This window comes from Anticarsia gemmatalis, chromosome 3 (assembly GCF_050436995.1).
Source record: "Anticarsia gemmatalis isolate Benzon Research Colony breed Stoneville strain chromosome 3, ilAntGemm2 primary, whole genome shotgun sequence".
Lineage (NCBI taxonomy): Eukaryota > Metazoa > Arthropoda > Insecta > Lepidoptera > Erebidae > Anticarsia > Anticarsia gemmatalis.
The window spans coordinates 12275935-12298322 of record NC_134747.1 but is presented as its reverse complement, the minus strand read 5'-3'; the positions used below and the strand labels follow the sequence as shown (position 1 = coordinate 12298322).

The 22388-nt window shown below is 36.1% G+C and overlaps 5 protein-coding genes across 19 annotated transcripts in view; 2 read left to right on the top strand and 3 right to left on the bottom strand.

Annotated features, from left to right (window-relative positions):
* Patronin (calmodulin-regulated spectrin-associated protein patronin) overlaps nucleotides 1-6449 on the bottom strand; it is a 65141-nt gene extending 58692 nt beyond the window's left edge. For 14 of the 15 annotated variants that reach the window (XM_076136612.1, XM_076136621.1, XM_076136616.1 and 11 more), the window contains exon 1: nucleotides 3840-4100. In XM_076136612.1, coding sequence (XP_075992727.1) covers nucleotides 3840-3962 — 123 coding nt within the window. In that variant the 5' untranslated portion in view covers nucleotides 3963-4100. Of the gene's footprint in view, nucleotides 1-3839; nucleotides 4101-6068 lie in introns of those variants that run through there. The other variant, XM_076136613.1, reaches the window with a different exon arrangement.
* Nucleotides 6450-7431: 982 nt separating this feature from the next.
* On the top strand, nucleotides 7432-8955 carry LOC142987684 (uncharacterized). Its single transcript, XM_076136610.1, has 3 exons — nucleotides 7432-7902; nucleotides 8181-8515; nucleotides 8774-8955. The coding sequence occupies exons 1-3, from the start codon at nucleotides 7521-7523 to the stop codon at nucleotides 8861-8863; spliced, it is 807 nt and encodes a 268-aa protein (XP_075992725.1). The 5' UTR covers nucleotides 7432-7520; the 3' UTR covers nucleotides 8864-8955.
* A 251-nt stretch (nucleotides 8956-9206) lies between these two features.
* LOC142987685 (mitochondrial import inner membrane translocase subunit Tim13-like) lies at nucleotides 9207-9736 on the bottom strand. Its single transcript, XM_076136611.1, has one exon. It carries the CDS (start codon nucleotides 9612-9614, stop codon nucleotides 9342-9344), a length of 273 nt encoding a protein of 90 aa, XP_075992726.1. The 5' UTR covers nucleotides 9615-9736; the 3' UTR covers nucleotides 9207-9341.
* A 534-nt stretch (nucleotides 9737-10270) lies between these two features.
* On the top strand, nucleotides 10271-11144 carry LOC142987683 (U11/U12 small nuclear ribonucleoprotein 25 kDa protein). The gene is made up of 3 exons (XM_076136609.1): nucleotides 10271-10650; nucleotides 10730-10801; nucleotides 10905-11144. Exons 1-3 carry the CDS (start codon nucleotides 10495-10497, stop codon nucleotides 11142-11144), a joined length of 468 nt encoding a protein of 155 aa, XP_075992724.1. The 5' UTR covers nucleotides 10271-10494.
* row (zinc finger domain-containing protein relative of woc) lies at nucleotides 11137-22146 on the bottom strand. The gene is made up of 19 exons (XM_076136608.1): nucleotides 21976-22146; nucleotides 21331-21581; nucleotides 20744-21024; nucleotides 20245-20409; nucleotides 19683-19892; nucleotides 18867-19267; nucleotides 18192-18520; nucleotides 17792-17939; nucleotides 17300-17443; nucleotides 16639-16890; nucleotides 16039-16257; nucleotides 15373-15552; nucleotides 14963-15095; nucleotides 14614-14705; nucleotides 14191-14330; nucleotides 13637-13794; nucleotides 12971-13125; nucleotides 12641-12748; nucleotides 11137-12337 (listed from the first exon to the last, which is right to left on the bottom strand). Exons 1-19 carry the CDS (start codon nucleotides 22027-22029, stop codon nucleotides 12191-12193), a joined length of 3567 nt encoding a protein of 1188 aa, XP_075992723.1. The 5' UTR covers nucleotides 22030-22146; the 3' UTR covers nucleotides 11137-12190.
* Nucleotides 22147-22388: the final 242 nt, after the last annotated feature.

Sequence of the window (22388 nt, the reverse complement as noted above, 5' to 3'; positions counted from 1 at the left end):
AAAGCTCTTGCAACTGGACATTTTGGCTTTATTTTTGCTTACTTACGGCCAGTTTCTCAAACATTTCTAAAGTAACTGCTAAAGCCATTGACTCTATTTGAATTTAGTGTAGTAAAGATAAATCTGTTTCTTCACAAATCAATTCATGAAGGCAAAAATTTGACTCTCATTTTTACTATACTCCTATACTTAGGTTGTTACTTTTGATGAAGAAACTGGCCGTTAATTATCTTCAGAAGGTTCTAATAATATGACTCTGTTCTCGGTTAGAGAGCGGGAGAGTTTTCACAAAACATACTTCAAGAGAAAGCGTAAGTGCATATTTTGTGATTATCTCATTATAATCAGTTACATTACATATCAAGTTATGAATGCGTTAAAATCATTGATCGCGTCATTCAGCCATTTATAGATCGTACTTTTTTAATAAAAACTTGTCCAAAAAACAGAAATAATTTATAAGCATAGGCAGTTTTGCCTAGCCCCACCAAGAAGCAGAAAACAGGTGTGGCCGAGTTTAAAATCATAAACGGTAACCCTAACCACTTGTAAGATATTAAAGCCATAGGCAGACACATTGAATCGGACATGTAATTTCTTCGACGAGTAATATAAAGCTCGACAAGCCGACCACATGAAAGCAACCGCGGAACATTGCTTATAGCTTTCTCTGAGTCCATCAAACCGACTATATTGTGCTTCAATACTTGCGAGTGTACACGTAACCGCATTCCGAATTAAGTAATAACATTTAATACGCAATGTTAAATTTAATTTTGATTGTATTACACAGAAGTTTTATATGTACACGTGTTTACGAACGTTTAATGTACTATAGCTGATTAATCGTATGTTTACTTCCTTGAATAAAACGGGTTTTATTACAAAATTGCTAAGAGACAACCAGTGTTGTGTTGTTAAACTTGTCAAACTACATTAACAGACTTAGTATTTTAGCAAGCAAATATTAAGACTGTTGATAAACTATAACAAGTATAGAGGCAGGACAAAACTACACAACATATGGTGCAAGTCAAGGATACAAAACCGTCACAGGCAAAAATAATCACACTGTTTGTTTGACACCGATGAATAATGTTTACACTTACTATTACACTGAAGTTCGACAATTTGCGCGTTGACACAATGTTACGTAAAAAACAAATGATCAAAAATGTCAGAACAACCAAACACAACATTGCGAAAGTGCTAACAACGAGTACGCAGCAAAAGTAAAATTAACTCCAAAATTAGTAAAGCATATTTTTAGTGAAGAAATGAGAGATTTCTCGACTAAATTAAAATTTCCCCTCAGATATAACACTTAAGTAGCGAGTGTGACGAGATTAATTAATATTTTCTTTGACACAGCGATTGTTAGACGTTGCATACGTGCTATAATTACGAAGAAATTCTTAAGTAGACTAATCTGGGAACGAATCTTCACAGCGACCGTGCACTTGCTCTAAGAGCGTTTCTAATCTTTGATCGACCGCCTTCGATTGTGACTGCTATGATTTATTTCGTCCATTCATTTCACTTTGATCAATTTGAAAGTCTTAGTTTCATTAAAGGCGTGAGTAATAACTTTTATTTGTAGAGCTTCCATCTTACGTAATATTTGCTTTAGCTTGAGTTACTTCACCCAGCCCCGCCTACTTAAAACCAATATCTACTTTGATGTGTTTGTATTGGAAAATCACTGAATGGTTTAGTATTTCTGAATCCACATTGAACATATAGGAAGAAATAAGGTAACTTCGTGGCAAGGACCATTTAATAAAACCAATCAAGAAGATAATTAAGACGAGAATGTGACACGGATGGTTGGAATTTTAACAGCCAGTAACCTTCCGGCAAGGCGACATAGACGATAACATTGCAAAATCCAGTCGTGTGGATGTGCCTACGTAAGGCAACCGTAACAAGGTCCTCGCCATATAAGCGGGTGGTGGGCGGAAGCATGCACCAGAGGTGGCACCACATCTTAGTGCCGTGTCGCAAGCTTCGTGTCCGACCACCGCGACTGTACAAACTGTGTCCAACACATGCGCATTTGTTTACACATGTGATAATCACACTTCAAAACACCAATCATAAATTGGATACAGCTAAGACACAAATTTAATAAATCATTTGACATTTATATGTAAATTCTTATTTCTCAAGACTTGTATGTCAGCTACAAGCCTCATTTCGTCGGTTCTTCGTAACTTTAATAAGATTCTAGAGGCAAACTAGTTGGCTGTGTTTACGTTCAAATGTACATTCCAATATCTACTTCCACAATGTGGTTCGACTAGTTTAAGTGCAGCATCAAACCGTTTTATTCTTTACTTAGGCGTGAAATAAAACTTATTGATAAAATTTTCGTTGCGGATCGTTTGTAAATCGGTTACATTGCAATTTTACGTTTCTCTTAAAATGTAACGCGAAAGTCTGACAACCACATCAATAGCTTATTCAAATTTGTTTTATCGGACTTTAAAAAACTAGCGGGTGGGAAAGGAAACCAAGACGAACAATCGAGGTGAATTACTACTCTCTGTTTCCATCGGCAGCGTGTTATTATCGTGCTGATCGTATTGGATCCATAGCAATTTCTCAACGCACTGACGAGAATATTAAAATTTATAGCCCATAACATTACCTTACTAACTAGGTAAATCCTAGAAAGGAAGGGAAAATTGACCTCATAATAGTGTCTAATGAGGTATGAAATCCGTTGTTGCTTTAATATGCCAAGGAGTTACTTACTTTTCCTACAACACGCATGCGACCAATTGTCGTCATATCGTTGAGTAACTAGAACGCCAATTTCAATTTGCTATATTAAGAGTGGACACGATTTTCATATTAATTCGGATAAGGTAAAGAGCAAGTAAGCGCTGGCGCTGATCTGGGTCGGTAAGCACACGGTGATGCGCTCCTTTCGCGGATGGTGGCCAACGAGCCGTGATCCGCTAGAGATACAGCCACGGTCTGTTGGCCTAACCTTGGCCGTATCCATCCCGTGTATTCCCTACCAGATGAGGGTGACATCATCTACAAAAAGTATTGTTCTAATAGACCGCGTGAGGCCAAGGCCGGAATTTCGATCGATGCTAATATTACACAGCGGAATAATAAAAAGGAAAGTAAGGTTGATGACCCCACCGTGGACGACGGTTAGTCAGTAGACTGATGGATTTGTCCGGATTCTTTTTTTAGCTGTCCATAATGCGGTGTGTCGGACTAGTTTCAGAGATTTGGGTAATGTTGTCCGCGCCGACAGCATAAAGCAATACTGGTCACACGAGAAACGGTCAATAAAAATTATAAATTTCGTTATCTGCTCACGAGCACGAGAAAATAGACTTTTTGCACTAGTGCAAATTTTAATACGCACGTATACGTTCTAATGGAAGTTGCAGTGCGCAACTTTCTACAGATTCGTTTTATTCTTTGAAAAACGTCCATTTATTACATTTTATGCGCATTGTTACGTATACATTGTATACAGAATAATTTATTTATAATTGCGTTGAATCTGAATCAAGTTCGACGAAATCTTCATGCATCTTTTTTTTATAAACCAATTCAATGAAAAACCTTGCATGAAAACTAACTACACGATGCAGCAATCAGTAGTAATAAATGCAATCCACAACTCATATCGCATCGCAAACAAACTTATCAATAGAATCGATTCATCGCGTGGATTGTAGTACATAACAGTCACACCTAACAATATTGTCGCACGGCATCAACAACTCATTATCTGCAACATTCCAAACGCATAACGTTATCATTCATCCTCGTGCTTAACTGTTTGTAAAGACGGGCAAGTGAGATCTTACCGAGACGGCTACCGAGGTGCTGGGCACGACCCCGGCCTCGGGCACGCCATGCTGGCCCTCGGGCACGCTCAGAAAGCGGCGTAAGGTGCCGTATCCAGACGCTGATGCTACCATAGCTACCATTATAGTTAATGCACATTCACAACACAGTAACCACTGGTTCTCCTGGTGACATCACTCGCGCGGGCGTGTTCGGTAAATGTTCGCGGTTCGCGCGCACGGCGTGCTGCGCGCCCGTCGCGTTTCAACTGCGCGCGCGCCGCCCGCGCCGAGCCGCCGGCGCGAGCGCGAGCCCCCTACCACGATACCTCGCGATACCGGCCACTTCGTACTTGGTTTAACTTACGATAAGCGTGTTGGTTTTGTTTGCACTTCCGTCGCGTTTCTTTTCATTTTATGAAAGAGTTCCTTATGTTCTGATGTTTTTTTTTTACTATTTCTGTTTATAGCTATACCAGATTAGATAACTGGTAAAGAATTTAACATAGAGTTGTGTAGGACCAAGCACTTATGAGGCTTTATGATTTCTCTTATCTTATTAATGTTAAGTAGACTTTAATTGAGTATCCAATTAAATATTGTTGCCTGGGACTTATTATGTAATTAATTCAATATTGTCATTATACACATGCTCATGATATCTCGAACCTAGAAGTTAAATTGGTAAAACCTTGATATTTCCATATACATAAATATTGTAAATATTATACCTGTACTGTAAATTTTTACACAAGCAAAGAATGTGTGTTGGACAAATTGCATGACATGTTTGTAAAAGATTTGCCAATGTGTATGCACTCTATTTACTTAGCATGAAGCACAACAATTAACTTATAATTAACAATTTAAACATTGAGACATGTTGACATACCAACATATTTGTTAAGTTATAAAAGAGTTATTGCACTTTAATCAATCATCCATAACTTTTGCAAATGTACATTTGATTACACAACAAACTAAAGTACTGGATACTTTAGTTTCTTGACCTCAAGTTTAAGGTCGGGCACAAGAAATGGTAATTTCAAACATTACATACTAAGTCCCAAAATATTCTGTACAGTTAGGCTTTAGAAACCTAAATAAAAAAATGGTATGATAATATTAAGTCCTGATGAATAAGATATAACACTGTTTAAGTTCTGGAGACCGGTATAACTTTCAGGCATGAAGATTGAATGAATGTTTTTTTTTATCAATTACCTAAGTGCCAGAGGTAAATAACACTATAAATAACAGCTTATATTAGAACACATTTATCACATAATAATGTGTGTTGTGTTGTATATAAATTTAAGGATAAGTACCTAGGTCAAGTATAAATAGATAGGTAAGTTAATCTTGGCTAATTAATAATATTTTTAATTTCAATATTTATCTGTTTATTAACAAATTTCCTAAATCAACCTAGATTATTATCTATTATTAAAAACAAAAACCGTTGTTTACATTTTGATAAACTTTAGAAAAACACACAAATACCTAGTAGGTACTAGGTATCTAGTAAATGGTGAGAAAAGTGAAGTTTAAACAAACATCAAAAACAATCAAAGAACTTTTGACAATATTGCGGACTCTTTCCATAGACTATTTGATCTAGGGAATTGGTGCCGATGCAAGTGTATTGGTAGAGAGCTACACATAATTTAAAAAAAAAAACCTCATGCAACAATATTATGAAGTAAGCACTAAGTCACACTTAGCTACACATGAGTCAAGATATAATGACACTGAGTCACACATACAACTTAATCTGATCATTCAACACAATAATTATTAACTTTCAACTTATTAAAATACTCAAGACCATTTTCAATGTTACTTAGACCTATGTAAAAGGAGCAAGACAAAGACAGATATACATAAATGTGTGTGATATGACAAATAAGGCACATAACAATGTTCTAATACCAATAATTTATTCAGTCCGTGTGGGCTGCCAGCTTCTGCGCCCACATTAAGCCTTGATTTGTTTTTATGCCCATACAACATTCAATTCTACACAGTTCTCACTCGTTTATAACGATTTACAACATATTAAACTGTTATTTACGTAAGGACACCTTCCCAAAGTTTCAACAACTTCAAAACATGCACCAATAAAGTACATGTTTTAAGTACACCGCTGCAGTTGGAACATTCCAATGCAAATTTCACAAGCACCAAGGCGATGTGAGTAAGCCAAAGGTGAAATTATTAAAAACCGGCAATTAGCCGTGTAGGGCTCACCTGTTTTGTGTCCACACAGTCAGTGGCCTCCATGTTGGCATGTGATCTCTCCTGCCGCTCCATGACTTAGGAAACATCAGAATCTCTTATACCATTTACAAGGCGTTATAAAAGCACACAATAGAATACTAAACATAACAATCGCGATGGGCTCAACAATTTTTAACGAAACAATGTCAGCGATTGCACTTAACACGTACTGCACTATAGGTCCTTTGCGCCGATTTATATAGGATATATTGAGCGTCTTCACTAATTTAAACACGTTTTAATCTTTTCAACATAATAACAAAGCTTCAGACTTGATTTTTTTTACTAATTTACGAAAAATACAGTTGATCACCATCTTAAAATTTTCACACATTCCGTCATCGAGGCCGACTGACGGTCGCTGCCCTAGGAACATTCCATTAAACGCATAATATTGGTTAAACGTCAGTGATTAAAAATTAAAATATTGCCGCGTCACACCACAAAATTAAATACATTTCAAGAAAATAACATAAACTGCTTTGTTATGTTTAAGAATTCAAAAAAAATATGGTTAATATTCATTTCATTTTAATGTTATCGAAAAACTGTCAAAATATCTATTGATAAACTCCGTGGACCCGAACGTCTCGTAAAAATAATGCAACGCCATCTGTAGTTTTCAGTGTGTACTTCTTATAATTTCAAATTTTGAAAATACCGGTACATACCTACTTATTTCCAAAGTTTCATGATTTCTAGTTTAATCAACCATTCCCTTTCCTATAGTAAATTAGTTCATTGAACATTATTTAGAATTCGTAAATATTAACTAAAACGTGAACGTTGAGCCTTCACTAAACACTAATTATTGTGTTGCAGTTACTTTACAAGAAATAGATGCTTGTGTCACATAGGTACAGTAATTTCCCGATATAAAATATTACTTACTTGGTACGAAGTATATGTAACATTCTGACGCTGTGTTGTACTGCTATAATTAAAATTTTGCTGAACCATACACTTAAAAGTTTCATTATAGGAGGAAAAAGAAAAAAAATAGGTAGTACTTCTGTGCAAGAAATTGTGTTGTTTTCAGCATGGTGCTACCTTAAGCAGTTCTTTAGATTTGTACAGATAGTAGGGAGTGCGATTTATAACATAAAACTACGACTGATGGGATAGAAAATTAGCAGAGTAGCACGGGTAAATTTGCTTAAAAACCTCTTTCAACAACTTTGATTTAGTGCGACTATTAAAGGTAATAATAATTATAATATAAGTACCTAACCTAAAGTCGTGTTTTTCCAAGAAATCTTATTGCATTGGTGAAACGAAACGTTTTATATTATGATGTCATGTATGTCACTAAAATGTCAACCAAACTGTCTAGTTTTGTTTGACGTTTTGTATTGTGGGTTATGAACACAATACAAAATATCTAATTTTCTATTATAAATGCAAGAGCATCTATAAGGTAACATGCCTCGTGAGAAAAGCAGATACAGAGACAGGAGGAGTTCCTCATACAGTTCTGAATCATCGTACGAACGAAAAAAGTCGAAAAGCAAGCACAAACGCAGATCGAGATCCAGAGATCGCTCGGAGTCAAGCAGTCACCGGCGACGGCGATCTACCTCTCGTAGTTCGCGAACTAAACATAAGAGAAGGAGTTATTCTCGAAGTTTGTCTAGAGACCGGGACAGATACGAGTCTAGGTCGAGAAGACGGTCCACATCGAGATCTCGGTCCAAACGTGATAGATCAAGGTCTTTGTCGAGTTCTAGAAGTAAAACAAAGTACCACAAGAAGAAATCTAAGCGTTCGCGCTCTCCTAGCAGTCGTTCTAGTTCCTCAGAGATAGGTATATTGATTGCATTTATTGAATATTTTTCTCTAAGACAATAAAATCTTAAAAGGTATTAAATAGAGTGAAAACTCATTATGTTAGCACACAAACCGTATGATATTACATGGGTTAGTCATATTGAGTACATTTTAAAACTTTTGCATTAACAATCATTTAATTCTCCAATTCTCAGAATAAAAGTAGCCTGTATTCAGGTGACATAGCTTTTCTGTAATTGAATCAGCATTTTTTTTTCATCCATAATCTTTACCTTTCTACATAATATATTTCAGAACATTCATTTGCTCCTCACAAGAAGATTAATCTCGATGACACAGAAACAAAAGTTGAGAAAGCTATCAAAGCAGCAGAGGCTGCAGGATTGACAATGACCAAAATTCCTACATATGAGTACAAGGAGGTTGAAATCAAGGAGGACATGCCTACAATTCATGACAGGAACTTACTGGCTGAACTAAACACTGACTCTTTTATACCTAAGACTTTCACTTCCTCAAGAACTAAGAAAGCATCACAGAATATTGTGATAGATTTGAACTCGGAGACTGTTAAAGTACCTGAGACTGAGATCAAAGTACAGAATGATGATTCTATTATCAATTTTGATGTAAGTTTCGTGTTCTTTAATTTGATGTATTTAGCTATGCTTGTTGTTATTCCCCAGGTAGTATTAATGTGGTTAACTTAATTGAGTCATCTCCTATACCAACTCATTAACACTTATGAGTTTTTGAATCACTAAGGACTAAGATTGTCAGTTAGAGTTACATAACTACATAGAAGCTTACGTAAAGATCTTTTTACCAAATCTTTTGCAGGAGGTGTTTTTAGTGGAATGTTAAATCTATATTTATTTGTTTTACAGGAGATACCAAGTGAAGAAGAATTAAAAGAAATGTGGATACAAAAGCTATACCATTACAGAAAGAAAATGGTCAAGGGTGAAGTAACATAAATAAAAATAATGAGAAATAATAAGATTTGCATTTGAATGAACCAACAATTTGTTTATTTCAACTTGTATAATACAGCAGTGAATTCTAACAATGTGTTTCCTTTATATTTTTAGCAACCATAATAGTATAATGTTATTGTATAACTTGAAGTTAAATTGAACACAGTATGTCAGTATCATAAGAACAATATTAGCTGCAGTATCTGTTACAATTTGGGAATTGGTTGTATATATTTCACTACTATTTCTAAAGGAACTGGATCAACAATGATGCAATTTATTGTGTACACACTACAATAACTAGAATATAAGATAGGATCAACCAATCAATAAAAACAAATAGTAACAACCTAAAATATTTTTATTGAACACATTAACATAACCGGCAGCCGCAACTCACAATTAGAAATGCTTTGTAACTACTAAGTCGTCTATATTTACAGTGACGCGGAGGCTCAGAGCCTTTAGATCTTCGCTTTCACATGTTGTTCCTCTCGCGCTGGATACGACTGCTGTAGGTCCGCGACACCAGGTTCCATGCATCCATATACCTGTCCATACACATAGCTATGCATTTCTGTTCAGAATTATCCAGAGCTGTGCCTGGTTTATTGATACACTTTTTGAAACACTTCTCCGACATCTTCGTAAGAAGTTCCTGGGCATTCGCGATGGCTATCTGCTGTTTCACTTGATCCATCAATTCTTCTTTCTGTGCTCCAGAGAGCGAACCCGTGGATAAACTATCCATTGTTGGTGTTACCTTATATTATTTTTGAGATTTTATGTGGATGATACAATTTAGAGAATTTTGAGGAAATCAGACTGACAGTATAACCTCAAATTTTAGTTGACAGCACCGATGAAAAGAGTGAAATAATAGATTGCCATTGTGATAATTTGATAATACCAGATGGTTTACATAATAATTAATTATACCTATATGTTTTACGAGTTAAACAGAAATGTCTATACATTTAACTGAATAAGGATACTCATGCTGTTAGATAGACATAAAAAAAATGGTGTTAGCTAAATTTAAATGAACACTCTATTCATATACTGCACGTTTGGCGCAGTGGTTTAAGCAGTCACCTCGCCGCAACAACCGTAGCGCCGCGTGTGGTGGGTTCGAATCCTACCCGGGACAAATCTTTGTGTGATGAGCACGAGTATTTGTTCTGAGCCTGGTTGTCAAATTATCTATATAAGTATATATTTAGAAGTATTTAAGTATGTTTATCAGTTATTTGGTTACCATAGTACAAGCTCTGCTTAGTTTGGAATCAAATAACCGTGTGTGAGTTGTCCAATAATATTTATTTATTTATTTGTATCTACATCATTATTACCCGCACTCGAACAATTTTTAGACTGGCAGCCCTTAGAGTAAGTAAAATTTTAAGTTATGGTTTAGTGATGTAAATCGGTATTTTTTAATACAGTAAAATTCTTTGAGCTATACGAGAGTTTGCATTTTCATTATGCATTTTGTCGGTTTTTGAACTTTTTGACATATTATTATCTTGCGAGACTTGTGATTATGATAAAATAAACAAACAAAATTCGCAAACTCTGTTCAATGAATTAGCTTCTATAGAACAATATACTTAATCAAAGAATTAGAAATCATGGACACATTGGAAGTAGTAAAAGAAGTGACTGAAGATTTGTCTCACGACGATTTGCTAGAGGCTACGGAAGCTGCAGTCGGCGCGATTTTGAAAAATGATTCCTTGCTCAAAGATCTTCATGACGATATTATTATTGAGGAAATTTCTTCGCAGGTAAAATTCTATACGCAAGTTTGTTTAACATTGTTTTTTAGTTATAAGTTAGAAGATAACCAAGATCTTATTATTTCAGATTGCTGTAGAACATGGGCAATCAATAACCATTTTTGTAAATCGGGATGCTCTTGAATCTTTGAAAGTTATTGTAAGTAAAAATTTTGCATGGAAAGCAAATTACAAGGGTTGTTGTTGGGTATAAAGTTGTTATACTCTTAGAATTGGTCATTTAATATACTTGTATTTTGTAGATTCCACAAGATGCCACAGTGAGGGGTCTAAAAAAGGCAATAGCAAGGCATTTTGAACTGTACCAAAAGAGAGCGGGAATAAATGTTAATATATCTTGGAAATACATTTGGAGGACTTACAGCCTTAACTATGACAGTACTGTTCTTGACAATGATGAAGCCTGTATACAAGACTATGGAGTAACTAACAAAGTCACACTGACATTCAAGAAAAAGAAAAGAAAAACACAAATTACTTGAAGCATGTATTTATACTATATTGTAATTATAGAATTTCTACTTATTTTTTCTATTACATAATTATGTAATAAATTGTTATTATATTTATAATAATGTATGGTTGATTAACCATTAATTGAAACAAATTATAACTGTAAGGCTGGTTTCAGAGTCACGCTGACTGTCCGCGAATTGCTTGGCACAGACCAATCTGTATGCATTTTAGAATATTTACGTATGGACCCTTCCTCATAACTCTAAAACGATCCGTAAGATTTATACAGTACGTCAGGCGCGGAGTAATCCTCCGTAAGATTTATACAGTACGTCAGGCGCGGAGTAATCCTCCGTAAGATTTATACAGTACGTCAGGCGCGGAGTAATCCTCCGTAAGATTTATACAGTACGTCAGGCGCGGAGTAATCCGCGCCGACGGTACGCATGACACTGAAACCAGCCTAAACCATAACAACTTTAAATTAAATTACATATAAACTTTCCATACCTAAGGTGATATATTTCATTTATATTATTTATACCAGACAAGCTTATAGTATAGTAATAGAATTGGAGTAAATATTTGTCTATTTAGCAATTTGTTATAAAAATGAAGCTTAGTCCCGACACCATAAGCATATTGAATTCTATGGAAGCCTATGTTACCTATATATTATTGTGTAAAAATAATATCCAATGCTATTACCTTGTCGGGCTTTTTGGGCACTAGATTTCAATTGAATGCAAATTGCACAGTAAATATAGATTATTGTTTAATAGTGAACTAAAGGAGGGCTTTGCGCACCTTCCAAATTCTAATAAGTCCATGCCTGCCACTACTCTCCACCACTCAATTTTTAGCATACCATTATGATGGGAAGGACATCGTCAACCTTTTTGCTGAGTAAACCCCATATACTTCTGAGTTGCCACTAATAAATACTATTTATTAACAATTTTGGGTGTTATAGAAGCATTCAAGATTGATGAGTGAAGAACACTTAAACTTTACACATTCTATGTTCCAATAGAGATATTGTATATAGTCAGCCAATTTTGATAGTCTTATTCTAGAGTTGTTCAAAGTCAGGTTGCGGTGGCGGCTCTTGCGGCAAAGGTTCGAAGTCCCCAAGACTGTAGTGAGGTTCTTCATGACGAGGTGTCGCTAGTGGATGGTCGTACGCGTCCGTTATATCCGTACGAAGCTCTTGATCGTGCTATAAAATTAGATAATGTGATTATTTGGTTATAGGTGACGACACACAGCACTCGTATAAGATAGTCTTAGAAAGATAACTATTTCATAGTTCGTTATGAAGTAATTACTGTTTTGTCTGATCGAGCAATAAAGTATTTTTTTCAGGATTTTACTTCCGTCCACATATAGGTGTTTATTGTCCTTTCAGAATTGTAACCAGAAATCATGATCACTATGGACTTTGCGAGTCTGTAACATTAAAATCAGGTAGAAGCCACTGATGGCAGAAGCTGCTAGCTTATATTAAAAGATGAATATCTACCTGGTCAGACTGCAGGACAGAAGGCGGCGCTAAGTCGTCGAGCGATAACTGCGTGTTGAGCACCGAGGGAGGCGCGTAGTCTGCCACGGGCGGCACGCTTTCCACCGGCTAATAACAACAAAAAAACATTTATACATTAATTAAAATATTTTTTTTATGTTATATCTTAAACCTTAAAGTGAATATTGATTTTTACTGGAACGAGCTGAAAATATGCTGCTCTCTGCACCTTAGCCACTGTCATCTTATTTAGAACCTATATTTTAAACAGCAAGTTTATCATTCTCTCATGCCTGGAAAAGTAATTATTTAATTGTAAGTCCTACTCACGGTGTCCACAGCAGGAGTTTCTTCCACCGGTTTACTGATCGCAGGTAATGCGGGCGGGTCATCCGCGGACCGCACTGTGTTGTTGCGCGCCTCCTCTTCCGATCTATACGCGCTCTTGTGCTCACACATTAGCAAGTGAGTCAGCATGTCCGTGCCTGGGGAGAAATGTTACGTTTGAAATAACGGTTGGAACTTAAGTTAAAGAATAAGTTATTTACTCCTTCATAATTCGCACAAAATGAAAGTTTTTAGTAGAAATATATGAAATATATCGGTTGTCACCCGTTTTCTGAAGATAAGTGAAGATGATGACCGGTGGGTGAGGAATAAGTAGTGTATGAAGAAGTCATCAAGAACAAAATAATAGAAGAAAGAAAGAAAGTAGGAGTTGGTCGATTTACCTATATAAATGAGATTGCATAAATGAGATAAGGTAATAAAATAAATGCATCATCATTAGGAACACTTGCTGCAGTTCTCGAACATATACAGCACGCACAATCAATCTTGACCGGCTTGAAGTTAGACATAATAGAAAATTTGCGCAAGTAGTACCCTGTAATGTCACCATTTAGTTCCAACAAATGTCTTTTACGTAACTACTGCCGCTAACTTCATACCGAGATAGATAGCGCGTATTGTAGGTACAGTAAGTTAGTTACATACCGATGTTAGTGTTGTACCCGCACACGCAGTAGGTGCGGTGCGGCGCGGCGCGGGGAGCATCCTCCAGCGAGTGGGGCCCGGCGCAGTAGCCGCTGTGGCGCAACATGGCGCGGTAGCACGACGACACGTACGAACACTTGCTGCAGCTCGTCGTGCCCCTGTACATATATACCTAGCTTTAGACCCGACGTGAACCGGTGGAGGGAAAGATACGGGAAATAAATCGATTAAAAATAAACATTAACGTCTATGCAATACGGATCAAGGCATCAAAGATCATCAGACCAAAGATCGCGTCGTACGGTGCCATGTTTTAAGCCACATGTCATAGGAATTAAAGTTTGTAGGTGTGTAAGTTTGCTGTAATTTCTGTGTCAATAATTATAAGTAAGAATTTCTTATTTCCAGATTAAACAAGGTCCAATAAGCAAGAATTAGTTGAAAAAGTCAACTAGATATATTATTATAATCAGCACGAAGTACCTATTTATTGTATAAAGCACAGAGCATCTATATTCACAAAACACACTTTCAAAACAAAAAGGTATACTCACAAGAAATGTTTATCCCTTTCAAGTGGTGTGTCACATTCTCTGCACAACATGCCATCTTCAGGCAGCACTAGAGTTAGTCCTTCAAACGTCTCGCTTATGGTATGACTTGCAGAGTCCTTTACTGGCGGTCGAGCTTTATTCTAAACAACACATTGTATGATATAAGTAACACATAATATATTTGACAACGTATCTATCATGCAATAGGAGCATGGATACCAATGCAGTGTTAAATCGTTATTATATTATTAACACATTTTCAATAAATATTTACACATTTTCATTAGCAAATAATTTATTTTCTACATCTATTTAAAAAATTAAAGACAAAAGATTTATGTCATAGTTACATAGAGGTAGATAACAATCACGCTAAATAAATGTTTAAACCATATGCGAATTGCTCTAATGTTAAAAACTTACTCTAGGTTTAGTGATGAGATGTTCTTCTGAACACAGTGGGGTCGCTCCTTCCACTGTAACGTGGTCTCTTACTTGATGTTCTTTTAACTGCCCTGTAATAAAAACATGTCTTTAGATACAATATGTATTTTACTTTTCCAGTTACAAATCGCAAAAAATTTGAAATACTGCGAAGTTATTACTAGTTGATTTTTTGGCTGGCTATACTTGTTTATAATGCCGCCTATACACTTTACATTCTATCACATAACCATTACAATAACACGACTAGCAAAATTGTAATTGCTAAAATATCACTTTTTTTTTAATTCTAATTAATTACTAAAAAGTAGTGTATGTATGTACTTACCGAGATGTACAAATGTTAGTACGCATCTGTTGCAGCGGACTTCCATCTCTTTGTCTTGATGCTGTTTCAAGTGATCCAAGTAAAGGATTACGTTTGCTGTCAGTTCGTAACCGTCCGCGTATACTTTGATTACCTACACACATAAAAACAAATTGCCTGAAATGTAGCATAGGACTTTTCGACATACAATTATTTAAGGTGTAATGGAGTTTACACAAAGTCACCGTCACATGTCGACAATTCGATCCCAGCGGCTTTTCATTTGAAAAGAATCACGTCAGAGACTCGTAGACTGCTGTAGACTTGCCTTACCCATGGACATGTCTTGGTGGGTCAGCGATTTTGGTGCACAGGGTCCATAAAACATCATACTAATATACATAAACGTGATATAGAAATATATAACTCACCTTGAGACAATAAGGACAGAACACAGAGTGTGAGAGCGAGTGCTTAGTTCGGAAGTGATCAGCGACGGCGCGGTGTGACGACACGCGGTACTCACACGCGCCACACTCGTATGGCAGCTCTAGTGGAGCGTGGGTCTTCTGCATGTGCGAGGCTAGGGTTAAAACTGCTGCGAAGCGAACCTGGGGGTAGAATAAAATAAGGTTAGATACATATTTCTAATGTTAAAAGACGTAAATAATGTTTTAGCGATCAGACATTATGAGAAATCTTCACAATAGCAGCACCAGCAATGTTTATAGTTCGTAAATTTATTAAATTGTAAGTATCGTATACGCGACTAACAATACTCAGCGTGAGTTTCTGTTATGACACAAATTAATAAAAACTATAGTAAATTCAGAAAATCTTAAGTATCATAACGATTCATTTCGTTTTTTTTTATTCTCAAAAAGCTAGTTTTTGACTCTTTAGTCAGATAGCCTTAGAGACAATAAGGACCTTCATACACAAGGTGCGAATTCACTCAGGTTAGTACACGAGTCGCATCGTCGACATTCGTCCCGCTACTGGATTTGTATGGCGCTTGAAGGCTAAAATATCTGAGCATCGAAAATTTTCATAGGTGCAACGGTCTAAGTGCACAGTGGGGTGTCTGTATAACTCACCTCACAAATCAGACAAGCGTAAGTGAACAGATCCGGTGACTTCGTATCAGCGGGGTGGTTGTGTTTCAGATGCGTGTCCAGTTCTTCTTGAGCGGGGAACCTCGTGAGACAGTAGGTACATTGTGGGGTGTCTGTACCGTCGGCTGAGGGTACCGCGTGACCGTACAGATGGGTCATTAGGAGGTAGTTGTCGTTGAATTCTATGTGACAGACTGGGCACTGGAACAAACGAAAAAATATTCTAGTATTAAAAGTTTGTATTTACTTAGTCTTAGTCAGCTCATGTGAAAAATATTTAAATAATATAATCCAATTAAATGTGTAATATTTATTACACGCTTGAGTCATGTCTGCAGGTTTAATCCCAAGATGAGAGGATACTCTTTATTGTACATAATTCACGAAACTGAGTAATTATACTAACGCACTTCAATATAGCAATATTCATTAATTGAAATGGTTCGTGATCTATGGAATGTTTGCCTTAAAAGTTGCTAAATCAACTTATTGATTACGAGGGATTTAGTAGGTATAGGTAATGCTACATTTATTAACAAGTCTTAAAACTAGCCCTCAAACTACAGTAAACACAATTCTTACCTCAACAGCAATAGTCATCTTCTCCCCCACACTATCGCCACCCTTCTGTCCGAAGTAGTACCGCTCCATGGACACGGTCTCCTGCGGCGCGGCCTCCTTCTTAATGTTCTTCAGCGGTATATCGTCTAGGTCATCGTCCACGTACGACCGCACTTGCTTGCGACGACCTCTGGCGCTGACTTCTTCTTTCTTGTCTTTTACTTTGTCTTTCTCTTCCTTTATCTTCGTTTTACGACTTTGGGCTAGTGGGATCTGGGGAAAGAAATATAGTAGTTACTAATAAAATTGTATTTTGATGAATTCATTTGTGTAGATTTAAAAAATCGGTCTAAGTTAATGTGAATTGTGAAGTTCTGGTTGTCTGGATTTTATATATTTTTGTAAGGTTTAATATTGTGTCTTTATAATGATAATTAATTTACTTCCGTTAGGCATAGGTGGAATACAAACGACCTTACGATCGAAAGTATATTTTACGTTTAAAGATTACAATAAGGCTGTTTCCTAGGTTCCGTAATTCATTGTCTATTGATTGCGATATCGCGAAAGGAGAAATTAACAGAAGTATAATATATGTGACAGTTTCCACAAAAATAAACTTGTGCTATGATTCTATTGTACGAAAATGTATTGAGAAAACTAAACAAATTAAGTAGGTTACCTCCTCATCATCATCTTCGATATACGTGGTCTTTTCCTTCTTCTTCTTCTTGGGTGGAGGTGACGGCGACGGTTCCTTCTTCTTACGACCACGCTTGCTCCGACCTGTCTCCGGTTCTGGTTCCTCTGCCTTCTCCTTCTTGGACTAATAAGTAAACAGAAATCAATAAATGGGGGCTAAATTAGATCTGCTCTGATCTAGTTACAAACGGAGGTAGTGGATTTATTCCCTTAGCAGGTAGTAGAAGGTATTTATTTCGTTGTTTTTTCTCGAAATTGTCCCGTGATGTGATAGGGATAAATAATAATCTATCGAAAAAATTGTGTTAAGTTGTAAATGTTTGGGTACAGTTTGCAACTTCGGGAGGTATATTATAAACTAAACAAGCGGTGTTTATGATTATTCGATGACAGATATACACTACAATTACACTAGCATCTAGTAAAAAAATGCTTTAGAAAAAAAAATCGTTTATTTATTAATGTTACTTACCTTTCCACTAGGATACTTCCAATTCTTGAAGGGATTAGCTGCGATTTTATTAAGTCGCACGGTGATAGGATCTTTGCTTTCCATCTTCGTTTGTTGACTGATATGTATCACGATGTTGTCAAACGCCTGTCCAGGGGATATGCCGTATCTAAAATATAATAAGAATTTAATTTTGGGGTATTTTTATGCACGTGTAAATTATTAGATAGTAAACAACACGAAAATGCAAAAGCATATAAAAAATATTTATAGAACATTTTAATAATTTATGAATTTTTCGTCTAATAAAGGTCTAAGCTGTGTGACAATAGAAGACTTTGCTCTTTCAGTCTTTATTTTTTATTATCTATCCGAACATTTCCAAATATTGAGACTAATTATTAATGTGAATGTAACTCACATTTCTCTCCAAACCAATTCATCTAAGAACTGTTGTATAATTTGCCTAGATAACAACGAGAGCGTATTTTGGAACATTCTAGGCACGATTCTTCTCAAATACTCCATTATATTGGCATTAGTATTCCTGCCCGGTTGGTCGGAGTGCGAGGACGATTGGTGAACGTTCTTAAAGCCCATAGACACTAGAGTGCCTTTGTCTACGGTCAGGTCGGTTAGAATGACAGAGGATGGATGAACCCAGTTGGTTAATGGCTCTAGAATCTTCTGGAAACGTTTCTTGTAGTTCTTTTCGTGTTCTGCGAGTGGTTCTACAGCGCGGAGACGAATCTGAAATGACAAAGAGGGTTCAGTATTTGTGGATGGAAATGACTGGTAATATTTTGTTCAGCTTCTACAGATAATATATTGAATTCATATTCCGCCACGCTGGCAAAACGCTAGTTGGCCTAGACGATATATGAAAATGTAATAATCTTTTATGGCTTCCTTTCTCTATAAATCCAATTCTACCTCTTTTAATTTACACTATTTAGGAAAGTAGATTTTAATACGATTAATCCGACATCTGGTCCCTGCTTAACCCTATGGGCAGAAGGCGTGATTTTATGTATAAAATATTAAGCCGTGCTTGTATAAAATGTAAAATACAAAGAGTATATAAAAATCCACTTACAATTTTCTCCACAGCATCCAAAACACCCAGAACTTCAACTTTCACCTGTCTCTGCGTGCCATCATGGCTGGTAGTTCCAAGAGATATCACTCCAACCTCAACTTTCTTCCCCGCACCGCCCAACAAACCCATATGTTGATGTATAGCTGATGTACAAACAGCTCTTAACCAAGTAAATAAGCCTTTTACATATAAATTATCTACTTTCACCCATTGGACCACGTTCTGTACATTCGTTTGACAAGCCCAGTGGTAGATTAGTTTGAGTAGTACGCTTGGAGGGAAGGTGGCGCCTTCGAATATAGAACTTGAGTAGACGGAGACAAATCTAGTGGGGCAGCATTCAGATATCCATACATAACCGCCCGAGTAAGGGAATTTAGATACGTCGGAGTACATTCCTGTAACAAACATGAAGAAAGAGCTTAATGGTTTGGTAGTTTCGTATCGTCAGTAGATAAATGATGTGCGCGTATTTTAACGTAAACATATACTCTAGTTTGAGTTGATGTGTAACTTACGAACATCAATCTTGTTATTTTACTTTACAAATATGCAGTGTTTAACATAATATTAAGGCCAAAAAAGAAACTGGCCCATTTTAAAATGAATACTTTGGAACAGTTCACGGAACAGGTTAAAAAACAAGATCAAATTATTTTTCTCTCAACTTGATGAGATATTAAATATAAAATCTCACCAAGTAGCATATTTTACCAGACAAAAAAAATGCTTTTTGCAAAGAACTAAAAAAGAAGAAAAGCTAAAATAAAGTGTCGGCATTTATTTCAAAAATTTACAGCTCTATTTACTTACCAAGTTTTAGCTTATTCCCATTATGTATAACACACCATTGCTCGGAGCGCACAAGTCCCTGTTGTATGAGCCACTCAGTAAACTTCATAGGTGTGTGCATGAGCACCGACTTCACTTTGCTGTCTAGCGCCGCGCGGTCTGATGGTGGAGCCGAGTCCTTCGCGCGGAGGTATGGACGGGCTACTACGACTAGTGATGGGAAAGTTTTGCCTGTAGGAAAAACGATTTGTATTTAAGTGTCTTTATCCAAGTAAAATAAAGTTCTTTCAAACCTTTCTAAATTTGGTTATGTTCTAATTGGATTATTAGATACAAATCTTAGTAATCTAGAAATAAATATATGTTTTACATCATCGAACTTTAAAGACTACCCAATTAATGTTTCATCAAGCATTATTCTCACAATGGACCTATCAACCTCACATATGAGTGTTTCATAACTTTTAGGAATTCATCATGACATTTCAGTCACATTTAAGACAGTATTTATTGTATTACTCCCAGTTAAAGTTTACCATAAAACTTCAGAATAATGTGTACCATTAAATAGAATAATAATTACCTTGCAACTTATTGAAGGACACCTCTCTAGAATCAGCAATATTCTTGTTATTCTCATCTTTAGTCAAATCCACAATGGCAGTAGTCTTTGTTGCACTACCAGTGAGCAAACCACCAATAGCTGTGGCTTCAGATGGGCGTACATTTGTAACTACACTGTGGACATCTGTAAATGAAAGAGATAACATGTGTTTTTTTAATTTTACATGACACCAAAGCATTTTTCTTCATTTAGGTTGAAAATAGCAGACTATCTTGTATTTAATCATTGAACCAGTATCAAAATTCTTAGAGGAATATTTTTTAAAGATGATTAATAGGATAGGATATGATAGGACTAACTTTACAATTTTTTTTATTGGGTTTGGTAGAAATGATTTTACCTTAAGGTTCTCTAAAAGGAAATCAATGCTACCAAGCTAAGTCTAATCTAATGCGAAGCTCAGCTGGGTTTGATTCTGGGTCCACTCCATAAATAAAAATAAGGATGTATAACTTACTAGAAGGAGCCAAAGTCTTGTCCTTAGTTTTAGTATTCTCCTTATCTTTATCTTTATCCTTATCTTTGTCTTTCTCTTTCTTCTCCTTATCCTTCTTCTTCTTTTTCTTAACTTCAGGAGACTTCTCTCTGATAGGCGATGGGGAATAGTCTCTATCCTCTGTACGGTTACGTCTTGGACGGCCACGCTTGTTAGGTTTCTCTTTAGAAATAGATAGAGAACGAGATCTTGATCTGATGATTTCTGCACTCTGCCTTTCCAAGTCTTTCAGTACAGGTTGTCTGTAATCATATTAAGGAATAATTTAGTAAAATACTAAATTGCAAGATAGGTTAATTAAAGGCTCGTGACCAATGCCAGTGAAGGTAAATAAAAAAATTTGTAGCATGCTTTAGCCCACTGTTACCATAATGTAGTAATTTTTTAATAAGTATCATTCCTTTTGGAAGTCATTCTATCTCTTTCTATCTATATTCAAGTGTTATCAGAAACATTGAACAACTTTAAGCCGTACTTTCACCTTGAATAACGCCAAATGTTGAATTACTCTTATTATAACAAATATCTATACAAACAAATTAACTTACTTTCCAAGAAGTTGATAAGCGGTGAACTGGTCACCGTTATACACAATCTGGCCACCAGTGTCTTTGACCATATCATCCAATTTACTCTGGATGTTCTTGTACTCATCATCAGCATTCTTATAAGCTTGGAGTTGGACCTCAGAGAGTTCCTCCTCCCAGCACTCCAGCTCTAAAGTTGGTACATCAGGACCGAAGTAAGAACGTTTGTAGAGATCCGCTTCTATGATCTCCGCTTGTGGAGGGATTACTTCCTAAAATAATAAGAAACATTAGAAACTATTCTGAAAACCTATTACCTACTATTTTTGAGCACTACTATGCTACACAATGACATATATTGACTGTGTCCTTTTAATCTAGTTTGGAACATCGAAATCTCGAGAGCAATATCTTTCTATAGCCGGTTTGTACAGCTTAATAAAGAAATTTTAAAATGTATTCACAGTTGACAGTTCCCAGAAGGTCATAAAAAATACATACAAAGTGTGTGTTTACGTCGGCTTTTTCGGAATTACTGAATCTAAGCCAAAGTACCACGATATTTGTCAAAACAACAAACTAAACAACTCCAGGTTCGAAGAAAGAGTAGTTTTCTTACGGCTATAAGAATAATTTAGATTGTTATAGGTACATTGTAAACAATACCTCTTTTTCAGGGGTTTTCACATCAGTATCGGGTTTAGGCTTTTTCAGCTTCATGGTGGAAGCTTGTTGCAAAGGTCACAAGCTAATATATACGCAACTGTTTTGTATTTCTCCTTAAAATTAACAAATAATAAAGTGTAGAAACAGGAACGCCAAACACTCCACAATCCACAGATCCAAACTGGAATACCATAGAGAAACAATTAAAATGCTTGTCAAAACTCAACAAAACTTGATATCGATTATCAAAAATTTTTATAAATTTAGATTGGAGTGTGCTAGTAACTAGCATAATTCATTATTCCTATATTTAGCACATCATAAGGCATATAGGTTTTTTTTGTTCCTATATTTCAATATTACTTGGAGTTGTACCTATGCAAAATTCTAATAAATGGATTTTATACTCGATT

What these genes read in the sequence shown, in the direction of transcription:
- row (XM_076136608.1), bottom strand. Translation starts at nt 22,029, where the DNA reads ATGAAGCTGAAAAAGCCTAAACCCGATACTGATGTGAAAACCCCTGAA. An exon ending in TCGAAGATGATGATGAGGAG is followed by an intron (nt 16,891 to 17,299) that starts GTAACCTACTTA and finishes TTCTTTCCCCAG; the next exon opens with ATCCCACTAGCCCAAAGTCG. An exon ending in AAACTCCTGCTGTGGACACC is followed by an intron (nt 12,749 to 12,970) that starts GTGAGTAGGACT and finishes TGTTGTTATTAG; the next exon opens with CCGGTGGAAAGCGTGCCGCC.
- LOC142987684 (XM_076136610.1), top strand. Translation starts at nt 7,521, where the DNA reads ATGCCTCGTGAGAAAAGCAGATACAGAGACAGGAGGAGTTCCTCATAC. An exon ending in TTCTAGTTCCTCAGAGATAG is followed by an intron (nt 7,903 to 8,180) that starts GTATATTGATTG and finishes AATATATTTCAG; the next exon opens with AACATTCATTTGCTCCTCAC. An exon ending in ATTCTATTATCAATTTTGAT is followed by an intron (nt 8,516 to 8,773) that starts GTAAGTTTCGTG and finishes TTTGTTTTACAG; the next exon opens with GAGATACCAAGTGAAGAAGA.
- LOC142987683 (XM_076136609.1), top strand. Translation starts at nt 10,495, where the DNA reads ATGGACACATTGGAAGTAGTAAAAGAAGTGACTGAAGATTTGTCTCAC. An exon ending in TTGAGGAAATTTCTTCGCAG is followed by an intron (nt 10,651 to 10,729) that starts GTAAAATTCTAT and finishes TTATTATTTCAG; the next exon opens with ATTGCTGTAGAACATGGGCA. An exon ending in TTGAATCTTTGAAAGTTATT is followed by an intron (nt 10,802 to 10,904) that starts GTAAGTAAAAAT and finishes TGTATTTTGTAG; the next exon opens with ATTCCACAAGATGCCACAGT.
- LOC142987685 (XM_076136611.1), bottom strand. Translation starts at nt 9,614, where the DNA reads ATGGATAGTTTATCCACGGGTTCGCTCTCTGGAGCACAGAAAGAAGAA.